The 21349-nt window shown below is 35.6% G+C and overlaps 3 protein-coding genes and 1 pseudogene across 3 annotated transcripts; 3 read left to right on the forward strand and 1 right to left on the reverse strand.

Annotated features, from left to right (window-relative positions):
* The first annotated feature begins 631 nt into the window (after positions 1–631).
* On the forward strand, positions 632–7618 carry slc38a7 (solute carrier family 38 member 7). The gene is made up of 12 exons (XM_067400528.1): positions 632–770; positions 1863–2305; positions 2412–2465; positions 3787–3931; positions 4009–4153; positions 4310–4408; positions 4497–4554; positions 4918–5032; positions 5140–5287; positions 5377–5576; positions 5673–5724; positions 6397–7618. The coding sequence occupies exons 2-12, from the start codon at positions 2042–2044 to the stop codon at positions 6503–6505; spliced, it is 1389 nt and encodes a 462-aa protein (XP_067256629.1). The 5' UTR covers positions 632–770; positions 1863–2041; the 3' UTR covers positions 6506–7618.
* A 1430-nt stretch (positions 7619–9048) lies between these two features.
* On the forward strand, positions 9049–14120 carry si:ch211-122f10.4 (cathepsin A-like). The gene is made up of 11 exons (XM_067400529.1): positions 9049–9395; positions 9905–10016; positions 10242–10379; positions 10459–10620; positions 10790–10881; positions 10995–11079; positions 12103–12243; positions 12335–12471; positions 12558–12720; positions 12807–12896; positions 13564–14120. Exons 1-11 carry the CDS (start codon positions 9208–9210, stop codon positions 13645–13647), a joined length of 1392 nt encoding a protein of 463 aa, XP_067256630.1. The 5' UTR covers positions 9049–9207; the 3' UTR covers positions 13648–14120.
* Positions 14121–16091: 1971 nt separating this feature from the next.
* On the reverse strand, positions 16092–17981 carry LOC137030713 (cytochrome P450 2K1-like; annotated as a pseudogene).
* A 723-nt stretch (positions 17982–18704) lies between these two features.
* tmem208 (transmembrane protein 208) lies at positions 18705–21272 on the forward strand. The gene is made up of 6 exons (XM_067401933.1): positions 18705–18891; positions 19050–19145; positions 19259–19318; positions 19904–20040; positions 20156–20240; positions 20338–21272. Exons 1-6 carry the CDS (start codon positions 18886–18888, stop codon positions 20479–20481), a joined length of 528 nt encoding a protein of 175 aa, XP_067258034.1. The 5' UTR covers positions 18705–18885; the 3' UTR covers positions 20482–21272.
* Positions 21273–21349: the final 77 nt, after the last annotated feature.

The raw sequence follows: 21349 nt of genomic DNA on the forward strand, positions 1-21349 counted from the left end.
TATGAGACGATATTTATAATTAAAATAAGTTAATAAATAAAAAAACAGCTTTTGCTACAAGGAATTGCATGTCAATTCAATATAAAAATAGATTTTTCTTTTGTATTATTAGAAACAGTAAAACAGGCTGTTGGTCTATAGTTTATGAATACCTTTTTTTTCCCACATTATTTTATACAATATAAGAATGCAAAAATATTATACATTTTAGACTGTGATAGATTTGAAAGCTTTAGAGTTGCTGGTTGTACAAAAGTATACTTATTTCAAATCTTTAGAGAAAGTATTATATGCTGTAAGAAAACGTAGCTAGAAAAATAAATACATTTGTCAGAAAATATTTATCTTTAAAATAAATAAGACATGTTACTATAAAAAGACAAACTATTTAAAAAAGGTATTCCTAAAAAAGGTGGGGGCAGATTCATCCTCGGCATTAGCGCTTTATACCATAGATTGTAAAAAAACAACAAAACAATACAAATTGTTCCAGACTCACAAGGCACAAAGTGGATCCTTATCAGGGAGCAGCTTTTTATAAATAAAGTTCGACAGGGTAAAGTCGGTGAATACAATGGAATCGACTACATTACCCATAATGCGCTGAATAACGTCATGTGACTTCATGTGTGTCAGCAGCTAATAGATAAACCAGTAGACAGAAAATTCAGTGGAGGCAGCAGCTTCATCTTTATTTCAGTTCCTCGCTGGAAAACATCTTACCTATGATCTTCATCACGGTGCGGGATTAGCGGAGAACATACACTGAGGTGGGACATCTGCTTTATCACATCTCTCTCATATCTGGAGTGTTTATTAGCTAAACCATTTCAGTTGTTATGTGAGTCACGAGTGTTCGTGTCATGACATGTTTTGTGCCTTTCTGAATTGTGTTTTTGCTCTCTTAGAGTAGTGAATGTAGAGCTCATTATGTTTATGATTGAACGAAGTCGTGCCTTCTAATAGTAATGTCTGATCGGTGTCAGTTGCTTTGATTTGGCCCGATGTTTTGATTTCATTTCATTGTCAATATAATCACATCACAGTGTGTGATGATGCCACTGCTATAATGTCCAACAACAATGTCCTAAACTACCACCACACCACTGTATTTTCATTTAGGTTAGAGATTTAATGAAATAATCGATACGCTATTGATCAGCTTTTAATCGAGCTGCTTTAAAAGATAAGGTTCAGACAGTGCTTGCGACAGACAGCATGTTTCATTTCCTCATCTTGTCTGTGATTTCTGCTTACTGATCAGCTGAGAAATAGTTATGTCCCGTGACTCCCAGACTTGTCAAGTGCAAACCAGTCCGTCATCAAAACTACCATGTGGACTGGTGATCTTTGCGTTTTGTTCTCTAGTAAGCAGAAATAAATGCAGAAATACACTACCATTCAAAAAGACTGAAATAAATTAATACTTTTATTGAGCAAGGAAAGTGAGGGTAAAGACATTTATAATGTAACAAAAGATTTGTATTTCAAATAAATGCTGTACTTTCTATTAATCAAAAATCCTAAAAATAAATAAATAAATAAAAAAAAATGGTTTCCACAAAAAAATATGGGGCAGCACAACTTTCAACTGTGATAATAATAGGAAATGTTTCTCAAGCAGCAAATCAACATGTTAGAACTGGAGTAACTGATGCTGAAAATTCAGCTTGGCCTTTACAGAAAATAAATTAGATTTTAAAATGTATTTAAATAGAAAACGGTTATTTTAAATCAATCAGCTGAGAAATACAATCATGTCCTGTGACTCCCAGACTTTAAAGTCATTTTATGATGCTCATAAACTGTTTAAGTCAATTTGTGAAAACTGCCATGTGATATTTGTCCCTCTCTGCTCACAGATGACATTGAACACAAACCACGACTCTCTGTAACTGTATGGACCCTGTGGAGGTGTGCTTGCACCTTTTCCGCCTCAGTGGTGGCAGCTCTGACTGACGGCACAAGTGTGTTTACCTCTGCTTTTACCCTATGGTGTTCTTGTAAGTTTATCTGAGGGTGTGTGAGAAAAGAAAGCGTCATGTCGAGGGCGGACAGGGCGATTAACAGTGAAGTGGGTGATTGGGGCTACAGTGAGGATGCTGGTGAAAGGGCGTGGCTGCTGCAAAGTCCCAGCGTGGACTCCATCCAACTGCCTAACCAATCAGACAACAGAAGGGAAGGGACATCTTCACTTGGGGCTGTTTTTATTGTGGTGAATGCTGCTCTGGGAGCCGGACTTCTCAATTTTCCTGCTGCTTTCAACATGGCTGGAGGCGTCACAGCTGGAGTGACTCTTCAAATGGTGAGACAGACTTGCAGACTATTGTGAATAAAACCATAAAGTGTTCACTTTGTCCTTTTTGAAGTTAAATGTTGTAAAATTAAAAGTTTTCCTTATTCTTTTGCAGTGCATGATGGTCTTCATCATCACTGGGCTGGTGATCTTGGCTTATTGTTCTCAGGTAAGCACAAAGAAAGTATCATGAAGGATCATGTGACTCTTAAAGGGTTAGTTCACCCAAAAATGAAAATAATGTAATTTATTACTCACCCTCATGCCGTTCCACACCCGTAAGACCTTCGTTAATCGCAAATTGAGATATTTTAGTTGAAATCCAATAGCTCTGTGAGGCCTCCATAGGGAGCAATGAACACTTCCTCTCTCAAGATCCATAAAGGTACTAAAAACATATTTAAATCAGTTCATGTGAGTACAGTGGTTCAATATTAATATTATAAAGCGACAGGAATATTTTTGGTGCGCCAAAAAACAAAATAACGACTTATATAGTGATGTCCGATTTCAAAACACTGCTTCATGAAGCTTCGGAGCGTTATGAATCAGCGTGTCGAATCCTCAGTTCGGAGTGCCAAAGTCACGTGATTTCAGCAGTTTGGCGGTTTGACACGCGATCCGAATCATGATTCGATATGCTGATTCATAACGCTCCGAAGCTTCATGAGGTCTTACGGGTGTAAAACGGCACGAGGGTGAGTAATAAATGACAGAATTTTCATTTTTGGGTGAACTAACCCTTTAAGACTAGAATAATGATGCTGACAATTCTGCTTTGTCATCACAGGAATATATTACACTTTAAATATATATTTAAATAGAAGACACTTCTTTTAAATTGTAATATTTTTATTACTGTTTTTATTAATGTCACTGTTTTTACTGTATTTTTGATTAAATAAATGCAGCCTTGGTGAGCATATGAGATTTAAACATTAAAAAAAAATCTTACCAATCTGTTACATACTACACCCAAACTTTTGATCGGTAGTGTATTTATATGGATATAAACATTTTGGCCAGTACTGATAACTGATAATTCTTTATATTTGCAAGCTGATAATCGATATATTGGCCGATAAATCTAAATCCATTTTTTATATAATTTTTGAGATCCTGATTACAAAAACAAGTCTCACCATTAAAAGCCATGTCCCAAGCACACAATTATAATGTTCTCATTTTAATTTTATGTAGCCTATATGACAGACTTGCACTTCACATGTTGCACTGAACTGTATTTTACTTTTTGAAGTGATTCCAATCATATTTCAAGCCAATAAAAAACCATCATTGCGAACAGTGTGCATCTGAAATGTATCAGCTAAAGGAAATAATCCATTATTTATCAGCTTTATTATATCAGTCAAGTTTTCTTATCTAGCTGCTACTTTAATGCATTGGCAGCCCTAAACTTTGACCTCAGAATTACTTTCAGGTGGAACGTCTGACAATGGAGTTCTCTGTTTACACACTTCTTTTTTTAGGTGAGCAATGAAACAACTTATCAGGAGGTGATCCGAGCAGTGTGTGGGAAGGTTCTCGGTGTCATATGTGAGCTGGCCATTGCTGTTTACACTTTTGGCACCTGCATAGCCTTCCTTATTATTATAGGAGATCAGTTGGATAAGCGTAAGTATATTTACATACACAGATATGTCAAAATAGTCTGAATAGAGTTGTCTGATATTCTTTCTTTCTTGCTACAGTGATTGGTGCAATAGATCATGAGTCAGAGACAATGATTATTTCACACTGGTACACAGATCGTAAGTTCACCATCACTTTGACCTCAGTGCTGATCATTCTGCCTCTGTCCATACCCAAAGAGATTGGCTTCCAGAAGTATGCCAGGTAGAAACTGTGTAGTTTTGTTTTCTACATTGCAGTGTTATATCACAGCTGTGATTAGTGCAAATGTTTTTGTTTAAACGTAATTACCATTTTATTATTTAAAAAAGTATTTGCTGGTTAAATCATTCATGCACATTTACACTAATTGATCTGTAGCACCCTGAGTGTTATCGGCACCTGGTATGTGACAATCATAGTCATCATCAAGTACATCTGGCCTGACAAAGAAGTTTCTCCAGGAAACATCCCAATCAGGTCAGTATATTTTTTAAATGGTTATTTGAGGGACACAATACAGAAGAAATTGTGATCACTATTATAATGTGATGTTGGTGTCTTTCAGCCCTGCATCCTGGACCGATGTGTTTAATGCCATGCCTACAATCTGCTTTGGTTTCCAGGTGTGTAAGTAGACTTTACTAAATCTTTTAGACTAAACAAACAAACAAATTTCTTATTATTAGAAATGTTGAAATATTTTGTGGAAACTGATGCATTATTTTCAGGATTTTTTGATGAATAGAAACTTGAAAACAGCTGCATTTGTTTGAAATAAAACTCTTGCAACATTTGTCTAAATTATCACATTTGATCAATTTAATGCATCCTTGCTATATAAGAGTATTAGTTTCTTTCAAAAAAAAAAAAAAAAAAGAGACCCCAAACTTTAAATGGTAGTGTATCTGTCTCAGTCAATAAAGTCTGAAATCATTCTACTTTTAAAAACTAGCAACTCTTCATTCTCCTCGTACTCTTTTTCCCAGTGTCATGTAAGCAGCGTTCCTGTTTTCAACAGCATGAAGAAGCCAGAAATCCGTCCTTGGTGGTCAGTTGTTACAATCAGCATGATCATCTGCCTCTTTGTGTATACAGGCACAGGTGTGTGAGCTTGAATTATATCCAAAATATTCTAATGATAAAGCAGGCTGATCAAGAGATCTAATATGAGCTGGTTGTATAAGCTTTGGGCTTGTTCTTCTCCACAGGAGTCTGTGGGTTCCTGTCATTCGGCTCAAGCGTGAGCCAGGATGTATTAATGTCATATCCATCTAATGATGTTGCGGTGGCCATTGCTCGAGCCTTCATCATCATCTGTGTTGTTACCTCATATCCAATTCTGCACTTCTGTGGAAGGTAACAGGCTTTTGTGGTCTATTGATGTGTGTCAGTGAAAGATACATATAGTGAGTCTAAAAGGATATGTGTATTTGTTTGTGCTTTAGGGCAGTGCTGGAAGGTTTGTGGTTGCGTTTTAAAGGAGAGGAGGTTGAGACAGATGTGGCTAAGGAACAGAGACGAAGGATACTGCAGACACTCATCTGGTTTTGTCTCACACTAATTCTTGCTCTCTTCATTCCTGATATTGGACGAGTCATTTCACTAATTGGTGGTTTGGCTGCATGCTTCATTTTTGTTTTTCCAGGTATTAAAATTAAAATATTCTCAGACTGTACTTTCTTGTATCTCAATTTTTTTTCCAAACAGTGATCATATTCATTCTTCTAATGTTTGTCTATAGGGTTGTGTTTGATTCAGGCAAAGCTTTCGGAGCATGATGTCAGATCAGCCAGGTAAACTCATTACTTATTAAAGGGTTAGTTCACCCAAAAATGAAAATTGTCATTAATTACTCACCCTCATGTTGTTCCAAACCCATAAGTCTTTTGTTCATCTTCGAAATAGATGTTTAATGAAACCTGAGAGATTTCTAGACCTCAAATGAAGGACAATTTTACCAAAAGTTTATAAAGAGATTGTAAAAGTAATCCATATAAACTACACACACATATAAATCACATCAAATACGGTAAACTGATGCTCAAACATACTTCCCTACTTTCTTGCTTGACCTTTGAGCTTCTGTTTACCACATTTGATGTGCTCTATGTACTTTATCAATGTTTCTATGTGAATAAAAGCCTAAAGGTGATGATACACGGGGCAACTTTTTGAGCGATGTTGCTTGGGCACTTTCCCATTGAGAATGGTCAACAAATTTCGATCTGAAGTCTCTAGATAGAATTTTGTTGCCCATTTTTCAATGGGAAATCTCTCAGGTTTTATTAAAATATCTTAATTTGTATTTCAAATATGAACAAAAGACTTTTTGGTACAACATGAGGGTAAGAAAATGATGAGAGTATTTTCATCTTTGGGTGAACTAACCTTTTAAACAATATTCAGCAATGCCTAAAGTTTTGTGTATTGAATGATAAAACTGATAACCTAATTTTTCTCTGTAGTTGGAATGGAATGGTGGCCTATGGAGTCGTCATGGTTACACTTGGCGCATTCATCTTTGGCCAGACCACCACGAATGCTATCTACAAAGATATCATCAACAGCCCATAGGGGGGATTGTTGTGACCTTATGAATATATGGCTATGAACCAATAGAGACCATTAAAACATGGGAATGAAGACTGTCCAAATCATGTCTACCACTGACCTCTATTATGTCTTCAGGAAACTCTTTTAAATGTCTCATATTGCAAAGCATGCAGTCCCACAGAAGTCTGTACCTCTTGATGTAGTGGATCAACCACCAGCATGCAACATCAACCTCTCTGCTCTGGCTGTTTGTGAATGGAGGACCCCTGTAAAAGACGCTGTACTTCTCTATTCTATATGGATGTGGACATTATGTTAAATCCTCCAATGTTAGATCTTCCAAATATAGTCTGTTTCTCTTAAATGTAACTTTTTGCCCATTCCCTTTTTAATTTTTATACATTTTTTTTTTTTTAAAGAAACTGATTTTATGAGGGCCTTATATACTTGACATTACAAATATGGTCAGTATTCATAATGTTTAACCTTAAAATCTTATTGAAAACTTTGTTTTTCTTGATTACTTGCACTGCCAAACATGTAATTCTACAATTCCATAAGAACTGAGAAGACTGATAGTGTGTGTGTGTGTGTGTGTGTGTGTGTGTGTGTGTGTGTGTGTGTGTGTGTGTGTATATACTGTACCACTTTAGACCGGAAGTGACAATTATTTAAGAAGAATTTCAGAATATTCTTGAAAAATGTTTTTTTTTTTTTATTTTAATTTGATTTGTTGTTGTTTTAGCTAGATTTTCTAAATGTGTTTTTCATAAAGGAGTTGCTTTGGCCAAGGATGCAACAATCTCTGGTTTTATAAGTTCACTGATACTTGAGTAAGTGTAGTGAAGAGTTAATGATTGACTTGAAAACTTCAGGATTAATTTGCATTTAATTTTGTTTTAGGTGGGAATCATTGGTATTGAAAATAAGCTTTTCTCTAGTAAATTCCTTTGAACCATTCTCCAAACAGTTGAACTGTGTAAGTCACATTGGTGTGCTGGTGACCCCTTTTGCACCACATGGTCCAGTTGTAAATTGTGTATGCATATTAGGAAAGTTATGTCATATCTCATGGATTTAATCAGTAACACTAGCGTGCATGTTTCACTTTACTGTTTCAGTGCAATGACTAAAGGGATGTTTCAAGTTATACTGCTGTTGTGCTCTTTTCTTCTCTTCAACTGCAAGACACTGTTAAACTCTCAGGCATTCAAACAAAGAATACAAAAAATATAAATTTAAATACACAGAAAATATAAATAGTTGGCCAAATAATGAAGGCTCTGTTTAAATTAGTCTATTGTACATACTATAGTGACAAAAACTACATTTAAAGACTTATTCATGTCATTTGGGGGTAAGAGATGGATTTTTCCAAGTTTCTTCTGCAACACTTCATCAGGATGAATTAGATTTATGTTTAATGATACATTTTGTGGTGAAAAGAACTCATCCAACTACAGATCTGTAAATTATCCAAGACACTTTTTTTGTTTGTGTCTGTCTATACATCTTGATCATGCTTGGTCAGTTTGGATTGCTAAATTCTAAATAATCGATAAACAATACTAAATTCCATGGGGGAAAAAAGTTAAAATTAAAACTTAAAACAAAATTCGTACTGCACTTTATTGATAGACCATGACATTGAAAATGCATAGAAATCTGAAAGGGAAGTATATTCAACAACAACAAAAAAAGTAAGAATAATACAGTATACAGTAACATCATAACATATTTCTTTGACACACTGATTCATTTATGCTCTGATGCTTCATGAAGCAGTGTTTTGAAATCGGCCATCACTAAATAAGTCGTTATTTTGTTTTTTTGGTGCTCCAAAAATATTCTCGTCGCTTTATAATATTAATATTGAACCACTGTACTCACATGAACCGATTTAAATATGTTTTTAGTACCTTTATGGATCTTGAGAGAGGAAATGTCATTGCTCCCTATGGAGGCCTCACGGAGCCATCGGATTTCAACTAAAATATCTTAATTTGTGTTCCGAAGATTAACGAAGGTTTTACGGTTGTGGAACGGCATGAGGGTGAGTAATAAATGACAGAATTTTCATTTTTGGGTGAACCAACCCTTTAAGACTAGTGAAAAACAAAAAAAAATGCTGATACCTGTCCATTTCCCCATGCATATAGTTTGTTGTTTTGAAGACACGCAAAATATCTGCAATTAAAAGTACTGTTTTAAGCTATGAGAGAGATAAAGTAGGTACATCAATCAATATTTTTTTATTTTAATTCTATTTTTTTTTTTTTTTAAATTCAGCTCCGACCTTTATTTCTTTGATAATTATTCACATGAAATATGTTGAAAAAGATTTTTATCTTTATCTTTTTATCCTCGGTTAATGAGGGGTAGATTTGATCTTTCTACACTCAGCTTAAGCATGTTTTTAATAAAATATAAAAAATAAAAAGCAATAATATTTCATACAAATCCAGCAAAGATGTCAGTGAATTTGCTATGATGGTCCTTAATACTATAATCTGATAATAATCGATAATCTGAGGTTGGAAAACAGAACAAGGTAATAATTTACTCACAGACGGCGAAAGAGTTTGGTTAGGCGGAAGTGCTGAGCCTAGTTGATGTTTGTCAGCATCACCTGACGACTGTAAAAGTCATATGACCGTCAGAGGAAGGGAAACTCAAAGCCCCCAGCAGGTTCGCCGGAGTCTTTGGGTCTTGTGTGCAGGTCCATGTCCATCAGACTATGTAAAATGTTTTCTCTGAGTGTCGTCTTCTGTCTTCTGTCCGTGTCCGTGCATGTCGTGAGCGCGTATGATCCAGATGAGGTGCTGGATCTGCCGGGCATGTCTTTCAAACCCAATTACCGTCAGTGGTCAGGATATCTGAAGGCCAGTTCTGGGAAGTTTTTGCATTATTGGTGAGTTTTATTAGGCTTTGTTTGTTTGTTTGTCTTTGTGTCTGCGTTTTATCAGACCTGAACATGCAGCATGCTTTGTTTGTGATGAGGATGTGTTTAGGCGAATGGCGTTTCCGCTTTCACACCAAATGAACAAATTAAGACGTTTTAAATGCAAAATAAAAATGACATTTTAATCTTTTTTTGTTTGTTTGTTTTAAGTCGTTCAAGTTTTATTTAAGTACTATTTTTATTTTTTTAATAAACTATTCTGACATCATGGTCCATTGAATGTACTGTGATATAAACTAAGACGCAATAGTGTATATTACCATATTCATTTACCATATCATGTATTGTGCGGTCTAAAAAAAGCATGATATTACAATTTTGCACATGATTGTAAATACGTTTTGGTATTAAACTCTTGAGTTCAGTCTGCGTACTATTCAGCATTTCTCAGTAACGCATATTAAAGAGAATTTTTGTGTATTAATTATTGCATTAAAGATAGTGTGCATATGTTACAGGTTTGTGACGTCTCAGAGGGACCCGCTCAAGGATCCAGTCGTGCTGTGGCTGAATGGAGGTCCTGGCTGCAGCTCTTTAGATGGATTTCTATCAGAGAATGGCCCCTTTCATGTGGGTTGATATAACTTCCATTCATTTTAAAAATGACAATGCGTCACTCGAGCTGATTTAATCTCAAAAGGACTAAGAAATACAGAGCTGTAAAGATTAGAGAGGGGAAAAACATTCACTTAATCACTTTTGTTGAGTTCTAAGTTGTTTTCCATACAATACAAAACCATAAACATTGTGTTTCCTCTCTCTGTGTGTGTGTGTTTATGTATATGTGGTCCTTAGGTCAATGATAATGGAGCCACCCTTTACGAGAACGAATTCAGCTGGAATAAAATTGCCAATGTTCTATATCTTGAGTCGCCTGCTGGAGTGGGTTACTCCTACTCAGATGACCAAAAATATGAAACCAATGATGATGAGGTAAGTATGTAAACACTCATTGACATTCATAACCTGTAAAGACTTCTGAATGCCTGAAAGAATGTGTACTTTTCTTTAGGTGGCAGACAATAACTACATGGCTTTGCAAAGCTTTTTCACCAAGTTCCCAAATTTCACCCAGAATGAGTTTTTCATTTTTGGTGAGAGTTACGGAGGCATCTATGCACCCACACTCAGTCTGAGAGTTGCCACTGGAGGTCAGCTTAAAGTGAACTTTAAGGTAAGTTAAAGTATGCTTGATGCATTTATAAAATGTAATTTATTTATGTTCTAATATTTGTAGACAAATTATATTTAAAATCATTATTTTGTCTGTTGAAAGGTTAATTTTTTTTATTTCTCATTTATTTATTTATTTTTATTCTTTTTTTTTTTGGTTTCTTTTGCAGGGCTTTGCTGTTGGAAATGGCATTAGTAGCTTTGCACTAAATGACCAATCACTAATCTACTTTGGTAACTACCACGGCCTGTTCGGAGAACAGTAAGCTAAATCAATTACTCTTACAATATGTGGCCACTCGTGTGTGCATTTATATTACAATACTGACAATGAATATTTTGATAAATGTGTTTTTTCTGTTATTTTGCTTGTAGGTTGTGGAAGGATCTGAATGACAACTGCTGTCAAAATGGAGTCTGTAACTTCTACAACAATTCTAAAGAGTCCTGCTCTGTTATGGTAACGTGAATACATCCAAATGCTTGTTGCTGTTGTACAACCCTGCAAATGGTTAATTAAAGTCACCATGAGATAGAGCTGCACAATTAATCGTTAAAAGATCATAATCTCGATTCAAACACACACTCGATCTTATTCCTAAATGAGAATGATTCGGCTATGTCTATTAAACCTTTGACAAAATCACACCAGAATACTCAAATCTGAGTTTGCGCTGCCGTTGACCCAGAGAGAACAGTTATCATGTATAGGTATGAAACGGCTTCACAAACAGTCTTTTCAACCACACAGTATCGTTATTTTTGTTACAAGAATTCAAAATATCACAGAAGTACTGGGATAATTCGAATAAACACTGACGTCTACGGTAGCGATCAAAATAAAGATAACCTTTTGCATGTAACTTGGTGCCTCAAATAAAGATTGTATCAATTACATTTTTTACACCAGCAGGTGGCGACAAGGGACTGTTAAAAAAAATCAAATGCTGATTCATCTGGTAATGAAACCAGTGAAGTCTTTATGAGTGAGTCATTGAATCGTTCATTCAAACTGATTTTTAAAGTTAATTAAATGTTTGAAATAGACTGCAGCAATAAACATTTTGTCAGAATCTGTAGTAAATTACATGTTATTTTGTTTAGTTGTCCATTCAGAATCATGGGAGAATCGCAATCTCTATTTTTCTTGTTTTTAATGGAATATTACAATTTTTATTACAAATTATTTACTCGTGCATCATATGTGGAAAAAAAAAATACTTGTGCCCTTCATAATCTTTAATTAAAAAATAACTTCCCCTCCCACTTTCAGTGACTTCTATTCTCTTAAAATCATGAGATCACAGCCATAGCAAACCACAATAATCCAATAAATTCCCGATGGATAAAATCCCGCCCTACTTTTTTTTTTTTCCTTGTTCGAGAAAACGTTTCAATCGGATATACGTCACAAAAAGGAATAAAAGACTATCGCAACTTCCGTTTCATGCTGACTTTGTGACTAGTCTTCTGTGTTTTGCAGGTATCACATGCATTTAAAATAGTCTATGGCTCTGGGTTGAATATGTATGCGCTATATCTTGACTGTGCTGGTGGAGTCACATCTCAGAGAGCCATGAAGCACCTTTTCAGAAACTTCAGGAAACATTGGGAAGCTAATCAGGTGAGGCCTGTGTGCTCTCATGCAGCCTTCCAACATTCACTTTAATAAACTAGAGAGAACTAAAAGGTGAATTGTTTGCTTGTTTGTTTAGTTAGTAGAAAGTACCCCGAGTGTTCAGGGTGTTCCTCCATGCATCAATAGTACTGCTCAGCTAAACTGGCTCAACCGAGGAGATGTAAGAAAGGCGCTGCACATTCCTGATGTCCTACCACCATGGGACATCTGCAGGTATAATGATGCCTGGCCTCGCTTATGGTTTCAGTGTGTGTGCATGAGATCATGTGTGCATACAGTGTTCTTCCTCTTTTATGCAGTGATGTTGTGGGAAGCCAGTATCACACCATTTACGAAACTGTGAAGGACGTATATGAGAAGCTGCTGGCTTTGGGTCTTAGAGCTTTGGTCTATAATGGAGATACCGATATGGCTTGTAACTTCCTTGGAGACCAGTGGTTTGTTGAGCAGCTTGGACAGAAGGTACGTTTTTTTTTTTAAGATCTTTGAGATGTTCAGCAGAATTTATAGCACCGCCTAGGGTTAATGTTGAGTTTTTCTTCTTCAAGGCAAGCACACAGTACAAGCCCTGGATTTATGATAAGCAGATTGCCGGATTCTACCAACAATTTGGCAACATCACTTTCCTCACAGTCAAGGTAAGTTTCAGGCATGTTGTTGGAGTCCATGCAGCCTGTGTTGCCCTTTTCTGAGGTGTAGTAGTACTTTACTTACTTCCAGCTTCAATAAGATCCATTGATATGCAACCTATTTTTAAAAGTTTATATTATTATTTGAAAGAAATCAATACTTTTTTTTTGTGAAATCTGCAATTTTCTGTTCCTTTTTTAATGTATTAAAACACCCACAAATGTATAGAAGCAGAAAACATCTGGGACATGTTTGCTTTTTTGTCACTTGAAATCAGGATTTAGCATAAAATAATGTCAAACGTGAAAATCAGCTGAGAATTGAATAAATAAGAAGAGAGGAAACATGTATTTGTGGCAGTTTTTCTAGTGATTTAGGGATAATACAAGATTTATCTTACAAATCTGAAATGCTATGAAAACAGATGCTAAAAATTAAGCTTTGACATTGCAGGAATAAATTACATTTAAAACAGTAATAACAGTGATTTTTAAATTGTAATATTTTACAGTATAACTGTTTTACTGTATTTTGGAACAGTCTTGGTGAGCATAATAGATTATTTTTAAAATAAACTAATCTTGCACACTCCAAACTTTTAAGTGTGTGTGTGTGTGTGTGTGGGTATAAACATTTTTACCAAAGCTGTTATGACATACATCTCTGCTCTTCCAGGGTGCAGGTCACATGGTTCCTCAGTGGGCTCCTGGTCCATCTCTACAAATGCTACAGAGTTTCCTGTCCAATAAGCCTTACTGATCTTCTTTGAGACCGTGTCCTGTCTTAAAGCACCAAATCTGAGTTTTTGAAGTCGACCTGGATGGATTTTAAGAAAGTGAGATTTTTTTTATTTTTTTTATCCTTAACTTTTGAAATTTTACATGCAGCTGTAAGACAATATTCTCAGGGACTGTTGGGTGGATGTGTATTAGCATATGTTTGGAAATTTAGTTAAATGGTTTTTATTTTGTTAATTGTTTGAATCTTTGTATGCCTTTTTCCTTTAACACAGGGGTGGTTCTTATCATAAGATTTCTAAAAACATGCACTTTTAAAAATCACATAATCACAGTTACAGATACACACTAGAGATTTTTTAAAAACAGTATTGAAGGATATCACATGGTTTTAAAATGCTCAAATGATGTCTTTGCATTATTAGTTACTATTATGAGATTTCTGATAATTAAATGTGTGCTTAGATGCTCTTTTGTAAGTTGTCAAATAAACTACTAAGAAAAAAAAAAGATTGTCTTCATTTTGTTTATACCCTTGAGACATTGAAACTGCCAGGTACAATAAAAACTGAAAACTGAAAGCAAAATTATACTATTCTTAATTAATCTGTATCTATGGTTGTAAATAGTTTACCAACCCACCTGATTCTCTAATCTAAATCTAAGAATTGTTATATGGATGACAATATAATACTATGTGGAAATTCAACCTAAAACAAAGTTTCAAATTTTAAAGTATCCACATGGAATTAGAAACAAAAACTGAGGAATAATAAAACCCTTTTGTAGTGTAATTTATCTGGAAAACAATGTACCTGCTAATGATTTGATGAATGATATGGTAGCTTTTTAATCTACAAAAGAATCTGGAGAAGTGACATGAAAAGTGAAAATGAAATTAAGTAATTTTCCTGTTGTGTGCAGTTCAAAGCGTAATGTTATTATAGATAATAGAAATGTTCATATTTAATTACATCCGAAAGATCATTGAAAGTATGCCCACCGGTCCCCTAGTGAATCACAGCCATAATTTCTACCCCTGGTTGTGTGTAAAACTTAAATGAGTGTATGGAGATTATGTATTGGGTAGACTATAGAAAGGGAACAGAAAATTGAGGACAGTTCAATAGGGGGCGGAATATGCCACTTTCACTTCGTCGTACTCACCCAAGGCAGACGAAGGAGAAAAACAACGCCAGCAGTGTGGTGATGCAGCAGTAAATGAGGCTAATAAGCAGGTAACGAATTTGTTATTGTCGGTTTAGGCAAAGAGCTATTTTACTAGTCTGTAGAGTGTATCGGAAGTGCACCGTTTTTAAGCTTCCGTGTCTGTGTGTGACTCTGGGAGCTACGCTGCGGTGCAACAGTACCTCTCTTTCTCTATCGTTTGGGCCTTATCTTACTGCTAGTTCTGCCCTTGTTAAAAGAGAAACAAAATATTGTATGTTCTGAATATGAGCTTGAAATACAAGCTTATGTGTTGCTTAAATTTCCAACTTTTCACTCATGTGGTGTTTTTTTTTTTTTTTTTTTTCATGCCGAACAGCAGCTGGAAGGACACATCAATGTACAAGAAGAGGGACTTTGCCCTTGGATGTTTTGTGATAAATTGTATATATAATTCATAGTCCCAACATTGTTTTTTGTTTGTTTTTTAGTCAGTTAACATCGTACTCGGTATGAATGCCGAGATTTCTACACAATACACAGTATTGTATTTGGGTTATTTTTTTAATGGTAGCTATTAAAGTGCGTTTTAAAAGCAAAATAAAAATATTAAAACACTACCACTTGAAGTGTCATGATTCATTACACAATAGAACAGTTGTAAAGAATTGTTAAAATGCAATAAAGCTGCCAAGAGACTGGGGCTAGTTGTCACAAGAACTACAGTCTCAGTAATTAGTTTAGTTAAAGGCCTATATTGCTTTAAACTCCATTAAAATTACAATATATGTTTGCTGCAGGCATTGGGTAAATAAGCAAATACAATAAAACCACACGGTTTAACATCTTAGGACAAAGGTATTTTTCATAAATGTCAGTGCAAGTTGTCACTTGTGCTTTATATAACAACAACAACAAAACTCCCTAAGACTTCCTAGCTCTTCTATCCAGATAGAAAAATTCTGTTTTCACTGTTATTTCTATTCCTTATGTTTTATTTTTATTCTTCTTCTTTATGTAAAGCACTTTGAATTACCATTGTGTATGAAATGTGCTATACAAATAAAATTGCCTTACCTTGCCTTATATGTTGTAATTACAATTTAGTAACTTAGAATATTTGTTTAAATAGAATATGTTAGAATATTTGTCTTGTGCGTTTATACATTTGCGTGTTTATACATTGTGCGTTTAAATGCGCTTGAAAAGCTAAAATTTTTTTTTAAAGTTAATGGCAGGTGATATTATGATGTGATAACCTGCTACTGGGGCATGTTGTCACTGAAGGGCAACATATGTTCAATGAACAGTTTCACAATTCTCCCCAGGTGTGCGTAGTTGTACAGTCAGACGGTAAGGTTTCACTGACTGTGTTCCACCATATATATATTTGAAGTCCGGCTCTCCTGCATCCTTCGGCCAGGTCAGACGGAATTGTCGCAGCACTGTGACCAGGATGAGGAAGAGCTCCATTCGAGCTAGATTTTCTCCTAAGCACACACGAGATCCTAGGAAACAGAAAAGTGAATACATAATGCAAACACAATTTGTTCACATTCTACCACACAAACGTGCTTTCTGTTTAAACCATGTATTGTTTTAATCAATATAATGACCTTGTCTGTATAGTGTATGTAATTAAACAGCTCAGGAACTTCTGTCTCTTATGATTAAAAGATGTCATTACTGTCTAATTAGAACATACCAGCAGAAAAAGGCATGAATGCATCAGGCTTCACAAACTTCCCCTTTTCGTTCAAGAAGTTTTGAGGGTTGAATTCATGTGGAAACTTCCACTGACTCTCCTCTCTGAGAGCAGATGACAGATAGGGGATGATAACTGTTCCCTGTAAGAGAAGATGTTTTTAACAAGATTAGCAATCCTTCCTTTCATAGTAAAGATGCTGTTTAGGAGTTGCATTAATAACAGTTTGGGTGATGGACAGTTTTGATAAGATTAAATAAAGGATAGTTGTTCTTAGTTACTCTTCATTTATGTCAGTTTTATGTGCCATAGTAACTCTGCAACTCTGGTCTAAAGAAAGAATTGTTGCCATACAGTAATTATAGTAAATGCTGTAGCCCTGGAGCTGAGTGGTGGTTCTGGCAGCGTGAAACATACTAAGAGGAACGATGTCACCAACACGCTGACCCTCATGAATCACTGCTTGTACGTAAGGCTTGGCGTTTCTATCCTCATATGTGACATGTTCACGAGTACCAAGGACTTCATCAATCTCCCGCTGACATTGCTCTGAAGATGTATAAATAGACATTAAAAGGCACAAGTAGACATTGAAAGACTACATATGCTACAGATAATTCACCAAAATAAATTATAAACAGATGAATTAAAGAAGAATTTTGCTTTTTCATTTTTAGAAAAATAAATTCAGAATAAAATACACACACAAGTTGGGTTTTAATTTTTTATGGGACTTTCCATGGAGCTAATGGTAAAATGCATAAATATTTAAATATTTCATGACTAATCTTAGCCAAAAAAAAAAAAAAAAAAAAAAATACATGGCAATTTCTACAACATGTATAATATATATTTTTGACCTGGATAAACTTTTTGCCATTTAGATAATTTACTTTGACATGCAAAAGTTTTTAGCATAAAAACTCTCAATTAGACACCCACATTCCTTACCCTGTATATGAGTGTGCGTCATCAAATAGAGAGTTAAAGTTCTGAGTGTGTTAGAGGTTGTATCAGTTCCAGCCATAAACAGGTCAAACAGCAAAGTGACCAATTGTGAGTCATCAAATGTTGTGTGTTGACCTGCTCTCTGAAAATAAAATGATATACTCCCAAACCATTTTAAATCAAAGAATTTTAAAACTTATATGCTGCTGATAAATGCAATAAAAATACATAACACACACAAACACTTGTGAGTATCTTACCTTCTCCATCTCCTCCAAGTAACAGTCAATCACGTCTCTGGGCTCCCCGGTAACATGTGACTTCCTGTGCTCGTCCACAACTCGTCGAAATGCACAACAGATCTTAAACTCAATTGTCTTTTCATAGTATCCTACTAAAAATGAAATTAGTATGCTTATTTGTTTCTTTCCTTTTTTATTCAGTGACTCACCTCAGTCGAGGCGCAGCCTCAATCACTATGGGATTAAGCCCATGTTTCGTTTTCAACATCAGTTATTTTGAAGACAAAATGAACTGACAAAATTTAATAGAGCAAGCATATTTCGCAAATGAACAATGACCACTCCGTTGTGATTGATGCGGTCAGTGTGGGCCCATTTTGCACTTCATTCACACACACACACACACACACACGAAAATTGGACTCTTGGTCTTTGGCGTTATGTCCTCCTTTTTACCCCAAACATCCTTTTACATACTGGGCAGTAGCTTGAAAAACTATTGATTTAATCATACCATTAAGTCTTTTGTCTCAAATGAAGCCATTTCAAGAATCCTCATTAGTTAATTCTGCAATATTTTAAAAATTAAGCTACACATTAAATCACCTTACCTCAAAACAATCTTTAGACATTGTAAATGACCTCTTGGATCAGGACAATTATGCAATGCATAGTGACAAACAAACAAGTGTTACTGGTAGTTTCGTGTGTTTTTGGAGAAACAAAAATCTTAAGAGGTCCTTTTACCCTGAGGGGCCTTTAGTCCTGTTGTAGCCTACCTAAAAAATAATTGTGGTAGGCTAACTGGTATTTTGGAGGAGAAAAAATACAACCCCTTTTAAGGTCTAATAGTCTCGGTTGCTGTGAGCTATTGTTACGTTTTTATTGCTCTCAAGAATCCTCACATTTAATATTGTACAGAATAAATCAATTTTAAAATAAATGCCCTAAATTTGTTTTTGCATGAAATTAGCACGAGGTGGCGTCAAGTTCAGTTTGCTGCATCTGTGACGCATTTTCAAAGCGCCGGAAACGCGCTCGCGAATGCTGATGTGTTATTTTGCAATATATGGTAGTTGTTTAGTTTTGAATATTATTGCTTAAAAAATTGATACTGTTAGTTTTTTTAGATGCCTAAAGGGAAAGGCTTTACCGGGTGAAAAGAAAACAGTCACACGAGAAGGAGGACTCAGGGAAGATGCCGGTATGAGTCAAGCTTAACAACTAGCTATTCAAAAAGAAACATTATTAATAACTGTGTGCTCTTAAATTTATTCATATGATAATTGCAAATTATGACTGGCTAGATTGTGGTTTTCTGTGTGTCAGTGCTGTCCTTTAAAGTAATATATTTCTCGTTAGCCGAAAGGAAAAGTTGGAACCAAAGGCAAAAAACAAATCCACGAGGAAAATCAGGATACTCTAAAGTTCTATAGCAGAATCATCCTGGGAGCAAACGTAAGGCATGCATCTGTGTTTAAGTGTGCCTTTTTAACTAGCTAACTAAGTAACTGTCTGTCTGTCTTTCTATCTTTTTTAAACACTCATCTGATTTTTGGTGTTCTTTTCAGGCTATTTATGCAGCAGTCAATTTCTTGCTCTTTTACGACTCATCGACATTTTGGACATGGGTAAGTCACAGTATGATGTGTATAACTGTTGTATGCATATCTACGCGTGTCGGTTGCAAATGAACCAGTGGTTTTCAATCTCTCAGATGCCATGGACCCCCAAAATATGACCAGTTATGATCATCCTCATGCAAGGGGCCCCTGCCCTAAAATTTATACGGCAGGCAGCTATATATTTTCATGTATGAAGACCCAATTTATACAGTGAAAAATAGTATTATGTGTAAAGTATTGTTTGGAATACATTTGTTAATTTTCTTTTAAGACTCACTATAGTACTGTACTGTTAGATTCACTTTTAAATTTTTTTTCTTTTTTTATTTCTTTATTTTAAACTGCTTTGCTCTAAACTTGTCCACAGACCCTCTAGCTCTCCGTTGTGGACCCCAGTTTGAAAAACCCTGATGTAGACAATAATATATATCTTTCCATATTTGCTTAGCCTCTAGATTACCATATGCGGGGGTTTTATTCAACAGTGAGATAATGAACTGTTGGCAGTTTCCAGCTTTTTGGTAAATGTTATTCACTCATAACTCCCCTTCCAGTCTGGTGCTGAATCCCTCTTTGTCTCTTTTGTTCCAGTTTTTGCTATTGTTTGCCGTGGCGGTCTACTTTGGCAGCTACAGATCTATGTCAGCAATGGCCAAACCTGCATTTGCTGAAGATGGTAGCTTGCTGGATGGAGGGATTGACCTTAATATGGAGCAGGGCATGGCAGAGTGAGTTGGGTGTTTTATCTGTGTATTTATTTCCTCATTATATTTCCAGTTGGTGATAAATATTCCTGATGGTAATATTTATAAGTGACTTTTTTTTTCTTATATTGACTTGCAGACACCTAAAGGATGTGATTATCCTTACTGCTATTGTTCAGGTCCTCAGCACTCTGTCGTCCTACTTCTGGTACTTCTGGCTCTTGGTGAGACTGTGGAATTGCTCTGATTGTAACATCATGGAAGTTTCCCAATTCCATTTGTACTGTAATAGTAATACTATTTGATCTCTCTTTACACCAGGCACCTGCAAGGGCTTTGCATTTATTGTGGGCGAACTTCCTGGGCCCCTGGTTTTCTGCCGAGTCACAGGCAGCCCCTGAAGAGAACGAGAAAAATGACAAGAAACAGAGGCGACAGGAAAGACGACAGATGAAGAGATTCTAGACACTGTGTTTAATTTTTTTTATTGTACAATTACAAAGAACATGCAATCTAAATTATTCTGAGATATTTGATAATGATGGGTTAGTCCAGACAATAGATTTGGCACTGTAAAGTGTCTTTGACGTTTTTCTCATGAACTGCTCCGTCTTTTTCAGAACTCTGGATCCTTTTTCTTTCTTAATGTCCGTCTTAAAATCTCTAGCTCAGGTGCACCACAGTCACAAATTTGCCTTTGTTTTTGTTTTTTTGCTTTTTATTTTTGTCATAAAGTGAGTTAAACACACACAAAATGTCTTTGCTTACTATAGTTTCAGTTGAGGACCTCTCAGATGCAGCTACATGGCCCATCGCCCTCAGCAATTTAGACTGCATGAGCTTCAACCACATGAAATTTCACAGCACTTGAGTCCAGCGTTTAGAATTCCTTCTTTAGGCCTTTCAGAAAATCATGTGCTGAGCCTGTATCAGATCAAGCCTGTGAGATGTGTTCTGCTGAAGCTACAGCTGCAGCCTGGTGCTGCTTTGAGGGATTGTAAGATAATTCACCTTGTGTGGAAACAAAGGACTTTCTGGTTACATACATTTTCTATGAACTGTTCAAATGAAACTATACTGTTTGTAAAAAGTTGGATGGGTTAGTATAACACACATTACGTCACAGTATTGACTGGCCCCCAATGTCCGTTTAACATTTCATTGGACTAACTGCGTCGCGACAACCTTGTAAAAATAAGTTGCTTCAGGTGAAATTTATGAATACCCAATGATTATAAATAAACTATTATAAAATGGTGAGTTTTCTTCTTAAAAATAAAACTGTGTCCCAACCCTGTTTCCGAAGAAGACCCTCCCAACAGTACATTATGGA

Source organism: Chanodichthys erythropterus, chromosome 11 (genome assembly GCF_024489055.1).
Source record: "Chanodichthys erythropterus isolate Z2021 chromosome 11, ASM2448905v1, whole genome shotgun sequence".
NCBI lineage: Eukaryota > Metazoa > Chordata > Actinopteri > Cypriniformes > Xenocyprididae > Chanodichthys > Chanodichthys erythropterus.

Bases quoted from the DNA above. Each gene is read 5' to 3' on its own strand.
- slc38a7 (XM_067400528.1), top strand. From the start codon at position 2,042: ATGTCGAGGGCGGACAGGGCGATTAACAGTGAAGTGGGTGATTGGGGC. The intron at 5,033-5,139 runs GTGTGTGAGCTT...TCTTCTCCACAG, and splicing joins CTTTGTGTATACAGGCACAG to GAGTCTGTGGGTTCCTGTCA. The intron at 5,288-5,376 runs GTAACAGGCTTT...TTTGTGCTTTAG, and splicing joins ATTCTGCACTTCTGTGGAAG to GGCAGTGCTGGAAGGTTTGT.
- si:ch211-122f10.4 (XM_067400529.1), top strand. From the start codon at position 9,208: ATGTCCATCAGACTATGTAAAATGTTTTCTCTGAGTGTCGTCTTCTGT. The intron at 10,017-10,241 runs GTGGGTTGATAT...TGTGGTCCTTAG, and splicing joins CAGAGAATGGCCCCTTTCAT to GTCAATGATAATGGAGCCAC. The intron at 12,472-12,557 runs GTATAATGATGC...TCTTTTATGCAG, and splicing joins CCACCATGGGACATCTGCAG to TGATGTTGTGGGAAGCCAGT.
- tmem208 (XM_067401933.1), top strand. The intron at 20,041-20,155 runs GTGAGTTGGGTG...ATTGACTTGCAG, and splicing joins ATGGAGCAGGGCATGGCAGA to ACACCTAAAGGATGTGATTA. The intron at 20,241-20,337 runs GTGAGACTGTGG...TCTTTACACCAG, and splicing joins TCTGGTACTTCTGGCTCTTG to GCACCTGCAAGGGCTTTGCA.